The sequence below is a fragment of the Rhododendron vialii genome, chromosome 11a, assembly GCF_030253575.1.
Source record: "Rhododendron vialii isolate Sample 1 chromosome 11a, ASM3025357v1".
Classification (NCBI taxonomy): domain Eukaryota; kingdom Viridiplantae; phylum Streptophyta; class Magnoliopsida; order Ericales; family Ericaceae; genus Rhododendron; species Rhododendron vialii.
In genome coordinates this window covers 14,616,653-14,637,680 of record NC_080567.1, presented here as the reverse complement: position 1 = coordinate 14,637,680, position 21,028 = coordinate 14,616,653, and the positions used below count along the sequence as shown (strand labels likewise).

General features: G+C 38.3%; 2 protein-coding genes and 1 long non-coding RNA gene across 3 annotated transcripts; 2 read left to right on the top strand and 1 right to left on the bottom strand.

Annotated features, from left to right (window-relative positions):
* The first annotated feature begins 2,362 nt into the window (after window positions 1-2,362).
* LOC131307678 (plastoglobulin-1, chloroplastic) lies at window positions 2,363-7,401 on the top strand. The gene is made up of 3 exons (XM_058334311.1): window positions 2,363-3,021; window positions 6,030-6,225; window positions 6,797-7,401. Exons 1-3 carry the CDS (start codon window positions 2,453-2,455, stop codon window positions 7,106-7,108), a joined length of 1,077 nt encoding a protein of 358 aa, XP_058190294.1. The 5' UTR covers window positions 2,363-2,452; the 3' UTR covers window positions 7,109-7,401.
* Window positions 2,404-6,808, bottom strand: LOC131307679 (uncharacterized). The gene is made up of 2 exons (XR_009194195.1): window positions 6,669-6,808; window positions 2,404-6,533 (listed from the first exon to the last, which is right to left on the bottom strand). It is a non-coding gene; the product is annotated as an uncharacterized LOC131307679 (long non-coding RNA).
* Window positions 7,402-10,918: 3,517 nt separating the features above from the next.
* Window positions 10,919-14,085, top strand: LOC131307677 (probable calcium-binding protein CML18). Its single transcript, XM_058334310.1, has 2 exons — window positions 10,919-12,080; window positions 13,699-14,085. Exon 1 carries the CDS (start codon window positions 11,572-11,574, stop codon window positions 12,058-12,060), a length of 489 nt encoding a protein of 162 aa, XP_058190293.1. The 5' UTR covers window positions 10,919-11,571; the 3' UTR covers window positions 12,061-12,080; window positions 13,699-14,085.
* Window positions 14,086-21,028: the final 6,943 nt, after the last annotated feature.

Below are 21,028 nucleotides of genomic sequence, written 5' to 3'. Positions count from 1 at the left end.
AACAAAAAAAAGAAAGATAAGAAACGTTTTTGGGGGAATTGCATTTCAGTGGAGAGAGGGGCAAAAAATGCCCAACTCATGGATCACTTTTTTGGAATTGCTCAGTCATGAGAAGGAAAACAATAATTCCCAAGACATGGAATTGAAAACCTAAAATACCCCTCCCTCCTGTCATGAATCAGGAGCAACTTAGGTTCATACACGGGGCAATTTAGATTCATACACGGGGCAACTTAGAGGGCAACTTGGGTTCATACACGGAGCAACTTGGGTTCATACACGGGGCAACTTGGGTAGCAACTTAGGTTCATACATGGGGCAATTTAGATTCATACACGGGGCAACTTAGAGGGCAACTTAGGCTCATACACGGGACAACTTAGAGGGCAATTTAGGCTCATATACAGGGCAACTTAGGCTTATACACGGGGCAACTTAGAGGGCAATTTAGATTCATACATGGGGCAACTTAGAGGGCAACTTAGGTTCATACATGAGGCAATTTAGATTCATACACGAGGCAACTTAGAGGGCAACTTAGGTTCATACACGGGGCAAGTTAGATTCATACATGGGGCAATTTAAATTAACACAGCTTGATAATTTCTTTCTTTATTTAATTACTTTTATTTTAGTTATTTAATTTCTATAAATACACCACATCTATATTAAAAAATATAATTCAAGAATTAAGTGTTTCAATTTTCAATTCAGTTGAACCGGGGCGAAAATCGTATTTTTTTGATCATTTTATTCTAAATGGTCATAATGGATTTTTTTGTTGTAAGACCTTTCAACAAACACCCTAAGACTCATTATTTAGTTTTAAGGCTCTCTTAGGATGTTCATTGAAAGGCATTGGAGCCAAAAAATTTATTACGACCATTTAGAATGAAATGATCAGAAAAATAATATCTTTGCATTGGTTCAAACGGATTGAAAATTGAAACACTTATTTTTTTAACTATATTTTTTAATATGTATATGGGAAAAAAAACAGTCGGATTCATTAGAGACAATACTTACACCCCATGCTTAGAGTGTTGATTCGTGTGCCAAAAATGTTATTTCTGAAGGCTATAAAAAGAGGATTTTGTATTTCAACTATATTTTTTAGCTAAAAATTTGAAATACATAATTTTTAACTGTATTTTTTAATATATAAATAATGTAAAAAAATAAGTGTTTCAAATTTTAATCCGTTTGAACCGGTACAAAGATGTTATTTTTATGATCATTTCATCCTAAATGGTTGTAGTAAATTTTTGGCTCTAAAGTTTCAACGAGTACCCTAAAATTTCTTATTTAGTTTTATAGTTCTCTTAAGATGTACATTGAAAGGCCTTAGAACGAAAAATTTATTACGATAATTTATGATGAAATGATCAAAAAAGTAATATCTTTGCACAGGTTCAAATGGATTGAAAATTGAAACACTTATTTTTGTAACTATATTTTTTAATCTATAAATGACAAAAAAAAAAAGAAAAGAAAACAGTCGGATAGAAAGAGAGAAAATGAAATAAAGAGAAAAAAAAACAAAAAGAAGAAGAAGATTCAAACTGGAAAGAAAGAAAATGAAATAAAGAGAAAAAAAACCCAGGTAAACTAGAAAGAAACGGGTATAAGCCTAAGTTGTCCCATATATGAGCCTAAGTTGTCCTTTAAGTTGTCCCATGTATGAGCCTAAGTTGTCCTCTAAGTTGCCCCGTGTATGAATCTAAATTGCCACATGTATGAATCTAAGTTGCCCTCTAAGTTGCCCCGTGTATGAACCTAAGTTGCCCTCTAAATTGTCCCGTGTATGAATCAAAATTGCCCCGTGTATGAATCTAAGTTGCCCTTGATTCATGACAGGAGGGAAGGGTATTTTTGACTTTCAATTTCATGTCTTGGGAATTATTGTTTTTCTTCCCATAATTGAGCAATTTCAAAAAAATGGTTCATGAGTTGGGCATTTTTTGCCCCTCCCTCCACTGAAATGCAATTCCCCCAAGGTTTTTACTCCATCCTTTGTTTGGATCTTTATCTCAAATCAAAATAAGACCAAAACAATGAAAGACATGAATCTCTCCTTTTCATCTTTTTATCTGAACCACATAAAAAGTACTCCTAAGTATATTTTTTTTAGGATCCGGCTAATCTCTATTTATTAAGTGGAGGATAATAAATATATTGATAAACATATTTGGATATCTACTTTCACGATTATCAATATATTATTTTTTAGCTAAAAAAAAAATAAAGAAAAGTGAAATTGAAATTCACTGATTTTGATTTTAAAGCGTTTGTATCAATTTTCATAGTGTCAATATCATTTTTTTACTTTCTACGCTATCATTCACGTAACGCTCTCTCTCTCTCTCTCTCTATATCTGACTCCTAATTATACTTGTATCACACAATTTCCCCTCACAGCCGGCAGCCCTGAGACCGTCTCCACCTCCAGAGTATGGCTCTGCTCCTCACTTCACCTCCTTCTCTCCCCTTCAAAAACCCTAACCCTAACCCTAACCCTAACCCTAACCCAACTCACTCCTCCCTCCTCCGCACCCCCAACCCCCATTCCCTCTCTTTCTCTCTCCTCCCCAAAACCACCACCACCTGCTCTAACCCCAGATTTCCCTCTTTCCGCTTCTACGCCACCGGAGAATCAACGGGATTTGTAGACGAGTGGGGCGAGAAGTCCGAGCCGGATACCGAGCCCCCAACAAAGTTATCGGACGCTGACCCTCCAAAAGACGAGGATGAGTGGGGAGGGGTCGGAAGTGGTGGTTCCGATGGCTACGTTTTATCCGGTAACGGCAGTGCGCCAGCTTCGGCTGTCGAGGGTGAAGACGATAAGCTGGTGGAGCTGAAGAGGTGTCTGGCGGATACGGTTTACGGGACGGATTTAGGGTTTGGGGCTTCGCCGGAGGTGAGGGCGGAGGTGTCGGAGTTGGTTAATCAGCTGGAGGCGGCGAATCCCACCCCTGCCCCGATGGAGGCCGTGGAGGTTCTTGACGGGAATTGGGTCTTGTTGTAAGTTTGTCGTTACTGTGTTGTTTTATTATATTTGTTGTCTGTGTTGGTTAATGCTTGGTGGTTGTGTTGATGGGAATGCACATGGTACCAGAGTGGGGGCTGTTTTACCCCACTTTTTAACAAATTTACAATCATCCCACGATGACAACATTATGTTAAGTTAAGTGATCACCCATTCTACTCCCAGGCAATATGGGATTATATTTCCTTAACAGGCAACGTAGTTGAAAGATAAGGTAGTGTTTGTTTCGCGAGAATGATTATGGGAAGATAAAAAATGATCATTTCTTGCCCGTTCACCTGAATTGGATGGCTACATTTCTAATGTATGGTTCCCTGCAACGAAACAAAACTCTCTCCGTCCCATTTTGTTTGTCCACTTTTCGACTATTTCACGTCCCAAATTGTATGTCCACTTTAGAAATTCAAAGTGCAAATTTGAAATTTGCATGAGTTTCCTCTTTCGCCCTTCTTTCAAAGAGCTGAACATGTCTAATTTGAATGGAAGGACATTTTTTGCAAAGTTCAAAACTTTGAAGTTAAGTGATTGTGTTCCCTTTTAAGTTGGATGGTCTAAAGCAAACAAATAAAATGGGACGGAGGCAGTATTAGATTTGTCATTCCTTGAAAAGCTCATTCAGCTTAATTCCAGGGAACCTAGAAAAATTGCTTGGTATATTGGGTGAATCTGTTGTGTTCAGTCAAAGGCTACCTTTGAAGAACTTATCACAATTAAGTCATCTAGGTTAGTAGCAGAGATGTTTCGAGCTTATTGGAAATTAGCACCTAAAGACTTTAGATAGTAGACAATTTGGAAACTTCCATTGGCCATTATTGAGGGAGTTTTAGTTGGTGGTAGTTCTATATGAAACAATAAGACTGGTAAAACCTGAGGGCTTGCGAGGTAAGAGGCACACTGATGACATGATTGATTTGACAAAATGTGAAGAAACAGGACATACTTATGGGTCAGTTTACGAAGGTCAGTTTGCATGTTTGTGCATCCTCTGATGTATAAGTGTTGGATTCATTGTCACAAATTGAAGCCAGTGTTGAATGTCTTGGTTCTTAGAATCAATGTTCTCAGAAGCTAAGTTTGAGTCTTGCAACGATGCTCACATCAAGGCTTGGCTTCCAAATAGCGCCTCAAGGCTTTCGATTTTATTCTTTAACCTCCAAAGGCATACACCAGTCTGCGGGATAATTATGCAAGGTGTGTGGTTTGCGCTTTTTTACGCATTTCATGTGAGGCTTATGCTTCTTTGGGACAAATGGCCAATGGATCTTTATACTTTCTCCCTCTCTCAACCTATCAATCTGTACTCGAAATGAGAGGGAGTTCCTATTTGGTTACTTATATAGATTATGCTAGAGAGAGTGAGAGAGAGGGTAACTAAGGCCATCCACGCACATTGATAGAAATATCATTTAACATGTAGTATGGATATGCCTGTTTTTTGTTGGAAAAAAATAGTTTATGAAATAGAGGTTACATAGAGACATAGCTTTTGGGTTGTTAAGAGAAAATGAGCTTTGCTCATATAGTGATATTCTCATGTATACATCTAGGTTTATTAAAGCTTTGATAATTCTAATTAAGGGTTGTTATTATTGTCTCTGTTTTTGTATAGTTTTTAGTTAATTTTACGTTCTTATTGATTTTAAAATTAAGATTTTAAATGCTTACAGTACAACCTCTAGGCCTAGATGCCGTAAAAGTGCATAAATCCAATAACTAAGTAAATCAAGCGGTTACAAGAGACACTGCTACAGACCACCTGTAAATCCACACTCCACAGACTTGAGCTTTTCTCGCCGAAGTAATGTACACCGCAACTTGTGTTCCAGTGTTAATCAGCCTTGGAGATTTTTAATTCATCTCGATGGCCGACAGATCTATGGTAGCTCTTGAAGCATACAAATGATTGTTTCTCTAACTTCTATCTTGCTTGAAGCTTAAGTCCATGGGAGTGACACAAAATAAGCCAAATGAACCTACGTAGACAGTTCTACTTATAGGATATTGAGTACAACTCAAGTGTGTGAAATGACTTTTCCAACTGTGTAGCAGGAATCTATGTCCTAACGTGTTTTCTGATCATGGATGTTAAAGTTGGGAAAGAAGGTTTTTCATGGGCAGAGTCATGAATATGAACCCAGTGTTCTGTGGCGACCTCAAGAAGTTTGAAATGAACTAAACAATACAAGTTTGCAAACTACGTAAATGTTGTACTTTGTAGTGTTAATGCATGAACTTGCCGAAAAATTTATAGTTAGCGTATGAATTTTTACGGATATTGAGCATTGGATGCTGTTTTAAAAAGTTAAGGTAATGGTAACATCTCTATAAAAGGTTGACGAGACACTTATAATCATCTATACATGTGGATGCCAATTTGTAGTTGAATCAGAGAGAAGTTGCAGCAATCAATTGATACCTTTTTCTGTTGCGTGAAGCAAAGTGTAGCTACAAAGATGTTTGGTGGAATAGGACACACTCTAGTAAGCATTGAAACAGATCCCTAGACAGACCAATTCTCAAAATCTGTTTTGATGAAAACACGTGTAGCGGTCTTTTGACTAAACGTCCTTGCTAAGGCTCGTGATAATTAGGATTATCTACTGAAGGATACAGACAATTTTTAGGTGAAATGGCACTACTTGGCTATCATCTCTGCATGTGGAGCTGGGTCAACTGCAGTGCAGACATCAGAAATGAGAAAACTAGAGTAGTGAGCTGTCTAATATGTATTATTAATAAGATGCCTTCTGCCACCGGCATGGACCACAGGGAGTATTTGGTATCAGTCGGGGGATTGAGTTTCATTAAAAAGTCATCATATGTGACATTGTGACGAAGTGATGTTTGTATGATTGGCAAATGTTAATTGATCCTGGATGGTGTGCGATGAATGTGCAGCAGAAACTTGATGATACTATCTTTGAAATATCTCTTATATGTTAATTTAGTTGAGCTTGTCCTTATATTATATTCTGATCATCAGGTACACAGCATCTTCTGAGTTGTTGCCCCTTTTGGCAGTAGGCACCACACCTTTCTTGAAGGTTGAAAGGATTTGCCAAACAATTAACACTAGCATTGGTTCCATAGAGAATGCTGTCACATTTTCCAGCCCTTTTGCCACTTTCTCCTTCAGTGCCTCTGCCAGCTTTGAAGTTCGGACTCCTTCAAGAATACAGGTACTCCTCAATCCTTGTTACAAGAATGATGGTATGTTTTTTCTTCCCTCATGTTTGAATTATCAAAGGCAGCTCCCCAGATGATCTATAAGAAAAGGGAGAAACAATTAGTGTCTAGTTCTTTCCCAAAAAAAAGGGTAAGACTTACCCCCCCCAAAAAAAAAAAAAATAAAATAAAATTACAGACTCTAGTTGGGAAACCTGGAAGATCATTTTGGGGTGCTTATGTTATTGATGAGAAGTGACAAGTTTGGATGAAAAGTAACAATTGGAATTTGACACAAAAAAAAAAAAAAAAACAGATTGCTCTGGAAAATCTTGAACAAAATGGGTGAAGTGGAACGAATATTTAAGTTGTTTCTAGCATGTTGTTATTGTGAATTATTGTGGAATTCTCCAATTCATTTAGAAATAGGATCTCCCTTAAGAGAATAATTTTTAACTGATAAAAAAGCTTTTTATCTTACAAATCATTGGGAACTAGAAATCAATTCATGATTTTTTATTGGATGGCAATGAATGAAGAAATCACATCAAATCAGTAGGTTAAGTTTTCAGCAAAATTTTGCAGGTTGAATTTAAGGAAGGGACACTTCAGCCTCCAGTGATCAAGTCAAGCATCGATCTGCCAGAGAATGTCGATATATTTGGGCAGAGTATCAATTTGTCTCCTCTGCAACAGTCTCTTAGTCCTCTGCAAGATGCTGTGGTAGGTGTCGTTCGTGCTATTTCTGGTCAGCCTCCTTTGAAGGTTCCCATTCCGGGTGAGCGAACAAAATCGTGGCTTCTTACAACATACCTTGACAAGGATCTTCGGATTTCAAGAGGGGATGGTGGCCTTTTTGTGCTTGCTAAAGAAGGGAGTCATCTTATAGAAAAGTAACCCAGGTAGTTACATTGACGTTCTTTTCTAAAGATTAAAATTGATCTGTTGTATAACCTGTTTGTATTATTGTAGTCTCGTATATCCTCTGGTTTTGTACCTTGTTTATTTTTTCGGATCGGAAAGAGAGATTCAACTTTTAGTGTCGTTATTCATGATGTTCTATCTTCAGATACCGAGTTGTCAAAAAAATATTCCTTTTCTGGTTGTGATACAATTGAGTGAAAGTTGAATTAGGGATTGTAATTGTGAAACAATAAATCCAATATATGTCAATTGTGGAATTCCTTTTCTCTCTCCCTTTCCTAGGGCAATATATGGTGCGTAATGCACACTGCATTTTGTCTTTCCTTTTTCCGAATTTTCATTAGAGTTAAAGTTGAAAAATGATGCTCCATTTTTAGTCTTGTAGACACCCCTTTTCATCAATTGTTTCTCTTAAGTTTTCAGCAATTCACTTCTTCGCTTGTCTTTGCTAGTACATTGTAAAAATCCTCATCTGTCTAACCCTTAAAGCCTCCCTACCGCTGGCAGAAGATGGCCTACTCGTTTCTGACCAGCGGTCTCTGTTCTAAATGGCGGCCGCCTAGGCGCTTGGAGGTACCCTGCCGCCACGCCAATACCCCTTGGCGTTTGATTTGGAGCCCAAGGAGGTTTGGCGGTGTTTGGCGGCCGCCTAGGCGGCCATGGTGGTCTCGGCGATTTGGCGCCCAGGGAGGTTTGGCGGCCGCCTTGGCGGCATCATCGACGTCTTTGGAGGCTTTTGGCGGCCTAAAATGTATAGAATTAAACTCATGTAGATCAAGTTTTGGAAGGGTATGGAGGAGAAGAGTTAAAGAAAGGAGATGAACTTTTAACTTGGCATTAGGGATCTCCGATCTCGTTTATTTCTACTTATTGTCTTATTCAACTTATTTGCTAGTTGCTACTACTTAATTTCATTTGGGTTTGTACATTAAACTTTGCATTATGGTTATGTAGAACTTTGAACTTGTATTATGGATACATAGAATATAATTTGATTGGATAATGGTTTGTTAAAAAAAAAAAAAAAACGCCGAATTGCTTGGCGGCGCCTAGGCAGCCGCCTAGGCGGCTTGGCGCTTGGAGGTGGGTCTCCGCCCTACTAGCGCCATTTAGAACATTGCCAGCGGTGCCTGCTTGCGTTGGATTGTGGCACTAATAACCGAAACTAGCATCATTTTTATTTATGCTTTCTGCAGCTCGCCCTTGTCGTCTAGATCTTGCTGAAAATATTTGCTCGCAGCTTGCCTTTTGTTACGCAATCACACTAAGAATTTGAAGCAATCCGGCAGAACTTTTTTACGATACCTTAGCACGCCGCATATGGGGATCTTTCCATTGATGGATGAGGCGGGCCCCCCTGCCCAAACGGAAGAGGTGTAATTTGTAGGTTCTTTTAAACGGAAGACAGGACGTCAAAGCAGACTCCATAGCGGGAAGTGCAGGCAAAGGCCACCTGTATGAATCCCACACAACCCGAAGCAGCCACTCCACATGAGTCTCGGCGAAATCTGAGCCGAGTTACACTAGGTTATTTACTGATGCTGAACAGAGTTGCATGAAGTTCCTAATGATTGGTGTCCATTACCGATGATGTGATACAAAATTTGACTAGAATTCCTTGTTGCGCAAGGAGGACTCGCACGAATGGTGTAACATTGTGGTTGGAAGGACCGCGAAGTGATGCATTTGTAATTACCTGAATTACCCTTTCCTTGAAGTTGACGACGTTACTGGAACAGTGAGGAGGGGCGGCAGGCGGCTCATGGTGGGAATGGCTCGTGGTGAGTATAGAGAAAAGTAGACTCAACTGTCTTGCATACGAGGGTACTTTGTGATTAACTTTAATTTTATATTCCATCAATCTCAAAATGTTTGTCTGATCTGTAAAACGAGGACTTTACAATAATTCAAATTTTTCAAGAAAATTCAACAATGTATTATGTACTAGTTATCAATGAGTTATTTTAATTTATGAAAAAAAAGTGAATTTTATCTTCCAAAAAATGTGTTATTTTGGAGTCTTCGTTTTGTGGATTGGACAAACATTTTGGGGATGAGGGGAGTAACTTATTAGTGTGAAGCTTGTGCTTAGAGAGTGTTTTTTTAGTTGAAATAGAATCACATAAAAGTTCTAGAGTAATAGATACTGAAATATTTAGCCTTGGTCAAAATTTGAAAGTCAAGATTTGTAAGCACAATTATATATAGGCGAGTTTGGTTGAACTTCAAATATACTTGTCAAAGGAAAAAAAAAACTTCAAATACAGTAGGCAATTAATTTTTAAGTAATTAATAGTTCGCCTTCTCAGTAAAAATTCTTCCAATTAATTTGTAGTATTGATTGAAGAAAAAAATTGATTATGCTAGTATAATTACTAATTTAGCTGCTAAAAATTGCAAGAATGGTGATATTTAAGTGATACTTTTAAGTTCTTGCATTATTTTTAATTATTTTATTTCCTTGAGTATATGATATTTTAATTTTCAAAATTAAATTTTCTATTAATTTTTTGGCTTGTAAAAATACGCAAACGGTTCCAACTTTGAACTTTGAAGACAACCTGTTTGTTAAACATACCTTGTACATCCTTATTTTTCATAGATAAAAATAAAAAATAAAAAAAATAAACTATAAGCACATGATATGAACCCCTCTGTCCCAATTTAAATATTGCATATGGGAGACCGTATAATTTTGATCTAAAAAATAAAGTATGTTTGGAATAAATTTTTAATTTTTTTTTGCACCGTTCAAAGGATCTTAGTGAGTACTTTCCAATGATGCAAAAAAGTCTAAAAATATATTACAAAAGATTCAACTTTTTGAGGTCAAAGTTACACGGTCTCACATAGAGTGCATTTAGATTGGAACGGAGTGAATACTATACTCATCCTACGATGAAGTTGCCTCAGTGGTGGACGTGGCAATGCACATTTCGTTTTGTGAAAGTTCAAATCCCAACCGCCACCCCTTTTTCCCAAGAATAATAAAGCATAAGATTTTCTTCAATAAATATAAAAAAATTTATGATAACCCTTATCAACTCTCAAACTTCTTATCCCCGGGGATTGAATTGTCCACCAATCATAAATATATTTCACTTTCGGTCCACAGCCCATATATCCTATGTCTTCGGAAATTGTTAATGCCGGCACGACGACACCGTTCTCCTCAACCTACCTCTAGACTTCTCTGCGAAACCCTCTTTTAACTACTTCCTGCACCCTCCAATCTACAGCCAACCATTCCACACCGTCACTTTTCTCCACGTCAACCGTACCATGACGTGGCAACGAATCATTAATGGAAACAATCCAGTTGTAACACCGTAAATAAGACTCGATCATAGAGGATACTACCCACTTCTCCCAAAATTTAAATGACGGTTGACAAAGTCTTATAGCAGCGGTGATAGACCCACGAGATTGGCGCCACTTTTGACTCGGTATTTTTGCCCTTTCGAAATTTTTCTCAAGAAATATTTGGACTTGAAAAAAAATATTTTAGTGTGTGGGTTCTTAATAGGCCTGTAAACGAATCAAAAATTTGAGCTCGAGCTCGATACGAGTCTTAACGAGCTGAATTTAGTCAATTACTAAACGAGCCTTTTAAATCGAGTCGAGCCTCCATTAACAAGCTGAACTTTTGTCGAACGAGCCGAAAACTCGAACTCAAGCTCGAGTCCTTTATTAAACTAGTCGAGCCGAATTCGCGAGCTGCGTGATTCGTTTACGGTTCTAATTCTAATACTCCTATAAGAAAAATAATTCAGTTTGTATCAACTCATTGTTGTTGATGTAATGGTGTCGGTGTTGACTACGCAAACAAATGCCCAACCGTAGGAGTAGTAGTACTATTAATTTGTCTGAAGCTCCCAACTGAATTGATCAGAGTAGAAAAAGACGCATCAAATTGCTGTGCCCGATCCGAGTAGTTAGTAGATTTGTTCAAATTCCACTCTCAAATCGGATCTGGTGAGGAGAAATAATTACTAAGAGCAATCTCAAAAACACAGAGAGAGAGAGAGAGAGAGAGAGAGAGAGAGAGAGAGAGAGAGAGAGAGAGAGAATTGGAATGAATGTTGGGCGATCAACGGATCCAATTGGGGAAAAGAAAGGAAAATATTACGAATTTCTTGGATCGGCTCCCCGAACGAGAAAGCAGAGCTAAACTTGCATATTTTCCCTCATATTCGTGCAAAAGTCAACATTGTTAGAATTTGTTGTTATAGTCTCGATCTTGCATTGAATAACTCGATATAACTACCATTACATATTTGCTGCCGTAATATTTTTTATAGGCGAAAGCCAGTATTATTAGAATAGCTAGATTTATTGTTGTACTTTGGATTTTGCATTCAAATCGACTTTTAAAACCCGATATAATTAGATTTCATATATACTGAGGGAGGGGTATATAGAGGTAGCTGTTTAGAATGAGCAAGGAACCTGTGAAACTAGACGACGAGCAGCTGGCAGAGTTGCGAGAAATCTTCCGGTCGTTCGACCGGAACAACGATGGTAGCCTAACTCAGCTCGAACTCGGATCCCTACTCAGATCACTGGGTCTGAAACCGAGTCCCGACCAGCTCGAAACCCTGATACAGAAAGCGGACACCAACAGCAACGGCCTGGTGGAGTTCTCGGAGTTCGTGTCGCTGGTGGCGCCAGAGCTCCTCCCGGCCAAGTCCCCCTACACGGAGGAGCAACTGGTGCAGCTGTTTCGGATGTTCGACCGCGACGGGAACGGGTACATCACCGCGGCGGAGCTGGCTCACTCGATGGCGAAGCTGGGGCACGCTTTGAATGCGGAGGAGCTGACGGGGATGATCAGAGAGGCGGATACGGATGGGGATGGTCGGATTAGCTTTCAGGAGTTTTCTCAGGCGATTACTTCTGCTGCTTTTGATAATTCTTGGGCTTGAACTACTATTGGAATCCTCAGGTACCTTTATTAGCTTTCACATGGACCAATTTTCTGTGTTTTCTGGAGTAGTAGTATCTTTTATCAGTCGAGTCGTTCTGAATTGAACTACTCCATATATTAGGAGTAGTTCACAAGACAAGTTCCAATTGTTTTAAAATTATTGAACAGCTCGGATTATTCGTGTGGGACCCAGAGTGGACCTCGCATGCCGGTATGTGCACAATCGGTCCTCATTTTGATCGGTGTTTATAGCTTTTTTGTTGAAAATTTTATGAGATTTAATTAAAATGCTTTAACCTTTGTCTGTTTAGTTAACGAGCCTATATCAAATAAGCTTTTGTATGCATATTGTAGAGCTCTTATTGGTAGGTATAAATTTAGGTACATTATTACATGCATATCATTTCTCTTGGGTCCGGGAGCCAATTGTTATTTGGAATTTTCTTTTATACAGTATTTGTGTTGTGACATACTCTTGGCAAAGGTACTGGGTGTACAATTTGATTGTATCGTTTAGAAGGGTATTGGGGTGGGTACTGGGCGGGTGAAATTGAATATGTTCATACAAAACAAAACCTTTCTAAGAGTGTTTCTTGGTCTCTTTGTCAATATTCTGTGTGTTTCTAGTGTGATCTGTATTCTGTCTGGTTGGTTAACCTGCTTCTAAACTTTTAAGAGTTTTGCAATATTCCTGTTGTTATAGTTTGACAAATTAATTAATAAACCTAATCCGGGGAAAAAGAAAAAAAAAAAAATTGCTTTGCTGCTTCTCTTTTGAATTAAAATACCAACTCCTTTGGGGCCAGTCCATATCAAGCATTTGCTCCGGTTTCAAGTGGTGCTCCTGCTAGGAGACGGTAAGTTTATGGTCCCCATGATTACTCGATGTGCGCGTAAGTTAGCCACCTGTTATCAAAAAGTACCAATGCTAAAAACGTTGAACGGCAATTCTGAGAAAGTTGAAGTTTTCCAGGTGTAATGACTAGTGAATATCCCCTTGAAAAGTTGAATTCTTTCTGATAAATTTGAATAAATGGAGTGCTTATTAGTGCTGATGTCAAGGTTTAAAATATCTCTAATACTATGCGATATAGCAGCAGGCTATACAAACGTGGTATAATGATAAGTTAGTCGTAAAATACTAGATATATCGTCGATATAATCAGTGTATATATGGGGGTTAGGTTAGTTCAAATGTATCAATGAGTACATCAATCGCAAATTTTGTACTAGCACTAAATATCATAGTAGTAGTTTTTTTTAGTACTTCTGTGTCCTCACCAAATTAACCAAACTCCATGGATACAAATTTTACATCGATGAACGACCTACTTGTGAGAGGGGTATGTCCAAACTTGCATTTGCAAGGCGTGGTTCTTTTTGCCCCCTGTATTCCACAGCATTCAGAAGAGTGGAGGTGGAAGAAGGCGTAGTAGGAAAGTATGATAGATTCGCATATTTACGTTGTACAAACTTGCATTTCGGGTCTTTCGATTTCTTTGCACAGCAAGGACATCCTGGCAAATAAACTTCTAATTGATCCTGACATTAATATTGTGATTGTGAATTGAGAATTCCGTAAACGACTCAGTGGTGAAACAAATTCCTGACTTGATGTTTATTTGTTCTTTTACAGGTTAGACCATATCATGGTCCCAAGTCTGTTGGCCGGTATATATATCGTTCAAGCACATAAAAATGCATAAAGTCTTGACATTGTTAGTGCTCATTCTACTCAAAGCCACAAACCCAATTTTGCATCTTAGAAATTGCAAGAGCTAAACGTTCATGGGGATACTGTTCTTGTTCTCCTCGGTGTGAGATTTGAGGGTTTTTTTTTTTTTTTTTTTCCCTTCATGGTAGTTCAATTTTCTTATAAGAGCATCAGTGTACTTGATCTCTTCAGTGATTTGAATGTCTCAGCCACCATTTCATAGAAACACACTGCTGCTCCTTTGGTTGGTTGATGATTTTCTTGACGACAAACCTATTTTGATATTTTGGCAGGGCATATTTGATATTTGGTTTGGTATCCAGTGAAGCCATGTTTACTCGATAACTTAATTTGAGTGGAGTCTCACCTCTACAAGCTGCCATCTGATCTTCGCCAGCTACTGATCTCCTCTTACTGATTTCTTAGGGGGGGAAATTAAAACAAACAAAAAAACTCAGCGTTTTCAAGGCAAGGACTTTGATCTACAATAATGATCAATAAATCTAAGCTAATCCCCCAAAAACAAGGAAGAGATATAAGAGCCCTATGAAGAATGTGATCAGAACTCCAAATGCGGGATCAAGTTGAATGAAAAAAAAAGTTGGAGTTAATGGTATTGTTATGTGATAAAGATGTAAACGGTAGAGCTCAAATTTGTGAGTTAAGTTGTGGCTAGTGTAATCATGTAGTTGTGCTTCATGTTGTAATTAGTGTTGTGTAATCTTGATGTGCAAAGTCATCCAAAAGTGGGATGAAGATTTTGGAATAGATGATGACTCTCTTCCGCTAAGAAAAATAAGTAAAAATGAGTACTTATTCTTTGAATTAAAAGTGATGTATATATTGTGAGAGAATGACATATCTCGTAAAATAGAAAATAAGTACTTAAAATATAAGAACCTTAGCGGAACGGCTCTAGCAAAGCATGAACAATAGAAGTAGAGCAACAGGCGCAGCGTATGTGAAGTCGAAAAACCCACAACAGTGATGATTTAAATTTGCATGCTTTTTTTTTGCCAAAATGGTATGAGTTGTATTATATCAGAAAACCGCCGAATACATCGAAGTTGGGTTTCGTCCCAAGGGGAGTAAATAACCAAACAAGAGGCCTAGCTACCCAAAATCACCCACAAGAGCCTCGCAACGGCTTTGCCAGCTAATCGGCCATGACCGACTTCTAAACAAAGAGAGCAACACAGACCTTCGACTATGACAAAGATAGTCAAAAGAACACCAGAAACCCCACACGGGGGAAGAAAACTCCCATTAGCACACAGTTGACCCAACACCTCTTCTGACAAACATTAGCAAGTTAACTGCACGCTACTGGAAACAGAACAAAATAGGGGAGTTAATTAATTAGCAGGCCTAATTTCTGAACTATGGGCTTGTGTAACTACTGGATATGGGCTCTTTAACTTATGACTCTTGAGTCTTAACCAACCCACAAATCTGCTTGTGAGCATCCCCACGCACTCTTCTTACTTTTACACCAAACATAGTTTTTGTTGACCTATGCTGCAATTTGATTTTTTTTTTTGTAATTGTTTTTAAAGTTGTGACTCAACCCATTCTTCAAACTTTATTAATTTATTAGGTTTTTTTAAAACCTTTTTGCTACGGTACCCTTGAATGGATCAAGCCTAAAAAATGTGAAGTTTAAAATCATGAACCATACACGTACAATCACTTATCTACTAGGAAATTTTCAAACACCGTTATGATTATTTAAGTCTAAAATCATCTACAGAATATGCGTAGCTATATTCAATCACTTATTCATTCAAATCTCGAAAAAAAGTGATTACATTGAAACTACTAAAATATGAAGAAGAGATATATGTTGTTTTCCATCACTTATCGAAGATGGTGGTTGCAACTGCTTCACAAGAAGACCAATATGATAATTGATTAAAAAATAAATTATTAATTATACTTAATGGAGGGACCTACTAATTGATGAGTGTGTTCAATCACCATATTCGAAGCACGACAAAGGCTCATCAAATTTGGTGCTCTCATTTGGTGTGTCTGTGAGGGTTAGAGCATCATATCCTTTCTAAACATTGTTCTTAAAAAAAAAAAACTTGAAAATTATGAACTTAACTTAAATATGAAAATTTTGCCCTTATTTGAATTTTTTTCGCATTTGTTAGTTTTGCATCAAACTTTTGTGAGTTATTTATTCATCTCGACAAAAAGAATTGGAAAAGTATTTTTTTTTTACTTTTACCCAAGTATTTTGAGAAATAACCACGTTTTAAAAGAAAAAAATAAAAAAGTAGTTATTTCTCAAAATACTTGGGTAAAAGTAAAAAAAAAAATTACTTTTTCGATTCCTCTTGTCGAGACGAGTCAATAACTCTTAAAAGTTTGGCGCAAAACTAACAAATGCGATAAAAATTTAAATAAGAACAAAATTTTCAGATTTAAGTTAAGTTCATCCGCATAGTTTAATGATTGAAAACTCTATTGACACAGATAACTTATGCACAGGTTGTGCACAGATTTTTGTGGAGCCCACTTTGACGTCCCACAAAAATAATTCCACTCGTTCATTAATTTACAAATATTTTTTCGAGTGACCCTAAAAAAAATAGGTCAATGGGATAACTTTAAGTGTTTGATCCACTCTTACGACTTTTCATTCATAATATTGGTTCATTTAAAATATCAGTTCCGGTTTTAAATTGGATGTTCCAAAGTGTATGATGGTTGTTTGGTCAAGATTAGAGTTGCGGGAACCCGTTTTCTGTCCGTTAGTTGAAGACGGGACTTTTCTTGTTCAGAGATGGCATGTCTCATGGCTAGGCTATGCACATGCAGATATTTTAGGATACTTATCTGTGACGCCCCTATTTTCGGAAATAAAATCGGAGACAAAATATTAATTTTTGAAAATTAGTTAAATTAAATTCAAAATTCAAAACGGATAATTCATCATAAAGATTCATCTATTACAAACCATAGTAGAAATACTGAAATTAGTCTTTGTAGTAATAAACTAAACAAAATAATCGAGCCGTCTTCTAGGTTTGATACGGATCCCAAGCATATTCTGGCTCGACTCCCACCTCTGGATTCTCCTCTGCATAGAATTGCTCACTTTCGGCATTCTGTGTCTCTTCCTGATTTTCTGCAAAATCTGGCACGGAAGCCAGGCAATCCGTACCTGAGTGAAAGAGTTCACCCCGTAGTATAATCCAACCCAACTACCCCTCTTACTTTATAGTTAGCAAGCAGCAGGATAATAGTAATGCGAAAAAGTAAAACAGAGTTTATTCCACATAAACAGTTTATTACTATCCATTAACTTGACGTGTAATTTAAGATCTCCTCCGCGGGATCTTTCCTCCCCAACCGCTAGCTATGCCCTGTCCCATGAGCTCACTTTCTTTTGCTGTCGCGGATTGCACCTAAGTTATGTACCCAGTGTGTATCCCTCTCATTACAACAAAAGAAAGCTTATCATGCCCGAATAATAATTAGGGTTCGCCTATCTTATTGCATCACATCACAATCATCATATTCATCACTGGGCTTACTTTGCCAGTATCAATTCATCACTGGGCTTACTTTGCCAGTTTCAAACCATCACATCCAACTCATCACATCTCAAAATCCCGCTTGCAGACATTCTAAAGAAAATAAAACTTTCCAATTCATCCATTACCTAGCATCGTCTAAGTGAACTCTATTCGCATACCACCCCATGTCTCTAGGGTCCATTCTAACATTCAAATCAAGTGTCGGTGCAATATACAATTAAATCAAATAATAATTAAAATAATTAACGAGCAATGCAATCACACAACTTTTTATGAATGGGTCGTTACCCTTATTCTTGTATGGTACAATGTCAATAATGAAGTGGAATTTTTATAAAAAAATTAATAAAATATTTTCTAGGCTCACATTAATTATTTCTAAGTAATTAGATTTATTAAAAACTAATTAAATACATTAATTAAATAAAAATATTAGAATAATTAACATGACCTTAATAAGAGTCTTAAAGGTCCTATGCAACCAGTTGCGTGTAAAAAAGTTGGGTTCGGAGAGTCGTGGAATTAATTTAAATGAAAGCGTTAAATAAAGTGACCGAAAGTGAAGTAAATAGATAATAAATAATTTACTATTAAAAATATGCTGAGATTAACAAAGTTTCATCTTCAGGATGTATGGAGTCTAAATAAAATTACTCGGGCGTTAATAATAAGGTTTATAAGGTCGTAAAGTAATTTCGATTGGAAATACTATAAAAATAACAATAAATAATAAATTAAAAAAATTATTAAATTAACAAATTATCATCTTTGAGATGCAGGGAGTCTAGAAAAAAATAGTTTGGGTGTTAATGCCTTGTTTGGAAGGTCGTAACTATTTTTCGTTTGTAAACTTTGAAAGATAACTAATAAATAATTTAATAAATAGATAATTAAATAAAAAAAATATGACCTTAACAAGTTATGATCTTTGAGATATAAAAAGTCTAGAAAAAATAGTTTGGGGGTCAAAAATAGTATTCGGAAGGTCGCAAAATCGATTCGAACCAAAACAACAGTTGCCGCAAGGTCTGACCGAGTCAACCTTGCGGCTAAGCATCTAACCGCAAACTCAGGCCTGGTTCTTGCGGCCCGAAGGTTGCGGCCGCAAGGTCGCGTCCAGATTTCATTTTTTCGTCATGGTTTCGATGCATGGGTCCATTCGGGGCATAGGGTTAAGCATAAAAATACTTAATATACTTAGAGGAGAGGTTGGAATGGATTATAATACCTAGTGTAGGGAGGTATTCCCGAACAGATACATCTAGTTGCCGAACACGTGATATTTGGGATCACGCGGTAAGTATGACAGGACTTATCACCGGGCAGTGTGGTGAACGGCGATATGAACCAATGATATGGAAAGTCATTGATCCATGCAGTCTTTTCAGCTGATAAAGACAGAAGACATGTGAGGTCATTTGTCCAAAACACAACGATAAAAACCAGTTGCATGTGAAGTGACTGGTCTATACAGTCTGTTCGGCGATGAGACAGCCGAACAGGGAAAGAAATCCAATCAGATGTTGGAGAAAAGGAAACACTCTGGAAGGGTCCAGAAACGGTGGTATTCCGTTAAGGAATAAGATCCCGAGAGAGTAGGATTTAGAAAAGATACTCAACGGGAATGGGATGTTCGGCCCGTTATGGAAAAGAGTCCTACAAGGATTAAAGTAATGAACTGGTTAAGGAACGAGAGTCCTTGATATCCAGGGTTTCCTATACGAAATAGGAATCCTAGGGCAACAGGAAAGCTTCGACAGCAAGCATCCATGAATCTATAAATATAAGGTAAACCTAAATGTGAAAGGTACGCAATACGTTACATTATTTGATATTTCCTACTGATAATTAGGGTTTATTGAAAAATACGTGATACTAACTTTGCCATTGAAGGGCCTTTGCCACGAGAGGCAGAGGTGCACTCACCCCCCATCTATTTTGCAGATTAGGGTTCTGACGACGAATTAGGGTTCCGGTGAAAAGGCACGAATAAGCCGTTGCAATCCAAGGTGATCCGAAACATCAATTGTTTTCATCCCCCTACAATTGGCGCCGTCTGTGGGAAACGAACCAATTTTTTTAAAAATAATCATGATGGAAGAAGATTCAGTTACTCCGTTTAGTCCAAAGGACCAGTTGGATGGGGGAAGAGATAAATCCCCACCAAGTGCTCCGAGAAAGCCCACTGGTAGACATGGCAGAGATAACTCCAAAGAAAAAGGAGACAAAACTGCTACTGACTCCACGAGAAGGAGTAAATCTCATCGAAGAGAAGAGTCAGTCACCCATTCAAGAAGTATACACAATGATAATGATGTCCTTGATAAAAAGAGAAGGAAAATCGAGGAGTACGCTCGTTTGATTAGAAAACGAGAGTACGAGATACAGGAATTGCAACGGGTACGAGAGCACCCAGAAGACTCCGGACTTTCTCGAAGGAATTCCCAAAAGGACAGACGGACTTTGGTAGTCCATAAGCAGGCTCATTCACGAGGGAGAAGGAGCAGGAGTCCTATCATTGGGCAATACGAAGCTTCTCCACGAAAAAGGAGAAGCAGAAGTAAAAGCCGAACACCGGAAAGAAGGGCTTCTTCACAAAAAAGGAGGAGCAGAAACCAAAGTTCCACCCCAGAAGAGGAGGAAACAAGGAAGCATCATCGGGACAGGTACGAGAGGCCAAATGCTGATTGGGTCAAGACTACGGTTCACAAGTCAAAGGAGCTCGAGGATGGGACAGTAACTGCACGAGAAGCAGCGCGGAAGGCCCTAAGTAATATTGCAGCCTCCCTCTTTGCAAGGAGGCTACAGGAGGCTAGGTTGCCGAGCAGAGTGAAGCACGGTGCGTTCGTACTTTACGAGACAAATACGGATCCCGTAGCTCACATACAGCACTATCAACAGGCTATGTTCATGCATGAGGGGGATGATGCCATCTTATGCAAGATGTTCCCCTTCAGTCTTGGCAAGGTGGCATTAGCTTGGTTTCATAAACTGGCCCCACGATCCATACGAGGATGGAGGCAATTGGCTGAGGAATTCACTGCTCGGTTCTTGACTAGCAGAAAAGCCCCAAAGACTTTTGAAAGTCTTTCCACCATGAAGCAGGAGGAAAATGAGCAGATCAGGGATTATGCAAAGAAGTACTGGGAAACTTTCAACGAGATTGAAAGCTGCAGTGAGGAGTATGCAATTGCCACCTTCAAGACTGGTTTGCCAGTTCGGGGAGAGCTGCGTCGCTCATTGAATAAACATCCAGTAGCTACGTTGGCTAAACTGATGGAACGCATAGAGCAATACGCCAGAATGGAGGATGACATACTCCGTGAGGATGGCAGGACTGTTGCCGAACAGTCGAAGGCACCTGTCAAAAAATTGGATAAGCCAGAGCCCAAAACTTATAGAGAGAGAAGGGAGTATGGGCAGGCTAAGAAAGAGCCGTACAAGGATAAGCAAGCTCCTGACCCCAAATCTTTCTTTTCTATCACTACGGCTTGGAAGGAACCAATTTATAGGATTCTTTATCGAATAAAGAATCAGCCATATTTTAAATGGCCCCCGAGTTTAGACGGAGACAAGGATGCAAAACGTGCTACGAATCAGCACTGCAGTTACCATAAAGATTGGGGCCATATGACTGAGGATTGTGAGATGTACAAGAGACACCTTGATGATTTGGTCTCTCGGGGCTATCTCAAGGAATTTAT

What these genes read in the sequence shown, in the direction of transcription:
- LOC131307678 (XM_058334311.1), top strand. Translation starts at nt 2,453, where the DNA reads ATGGCTCTGCTCCTCACTTCACCTCCTTCTCTCCCCTTCAAAAACCCT. An exon ending in GACGGGAATTGGGTCTTGTT is followed by an intron (nt 3,022 to 6,029) that starts GTAAGTTTGTCG and finishes TCTGATCATCAG; the next exon opens with GTACACAGCATCTTCTGAGT. An exon ending in GGACTCCTTCAAGAATACAG is followed by an intron (nt 6,226 to 6,796) that starts GTACTCCTCAAT and finishes AAAATTTTGCAG; the next exon opens with GTTGAATTTAAGGAAGGGAC.
- LOC131307677 (XM_058334310.1), top strand. Translation starts at nt 11,572, where the DNA reads ATGAGCAAGGAACCTGTGAAACTAGACGACGAGCAGCTGGCAGAGTTG.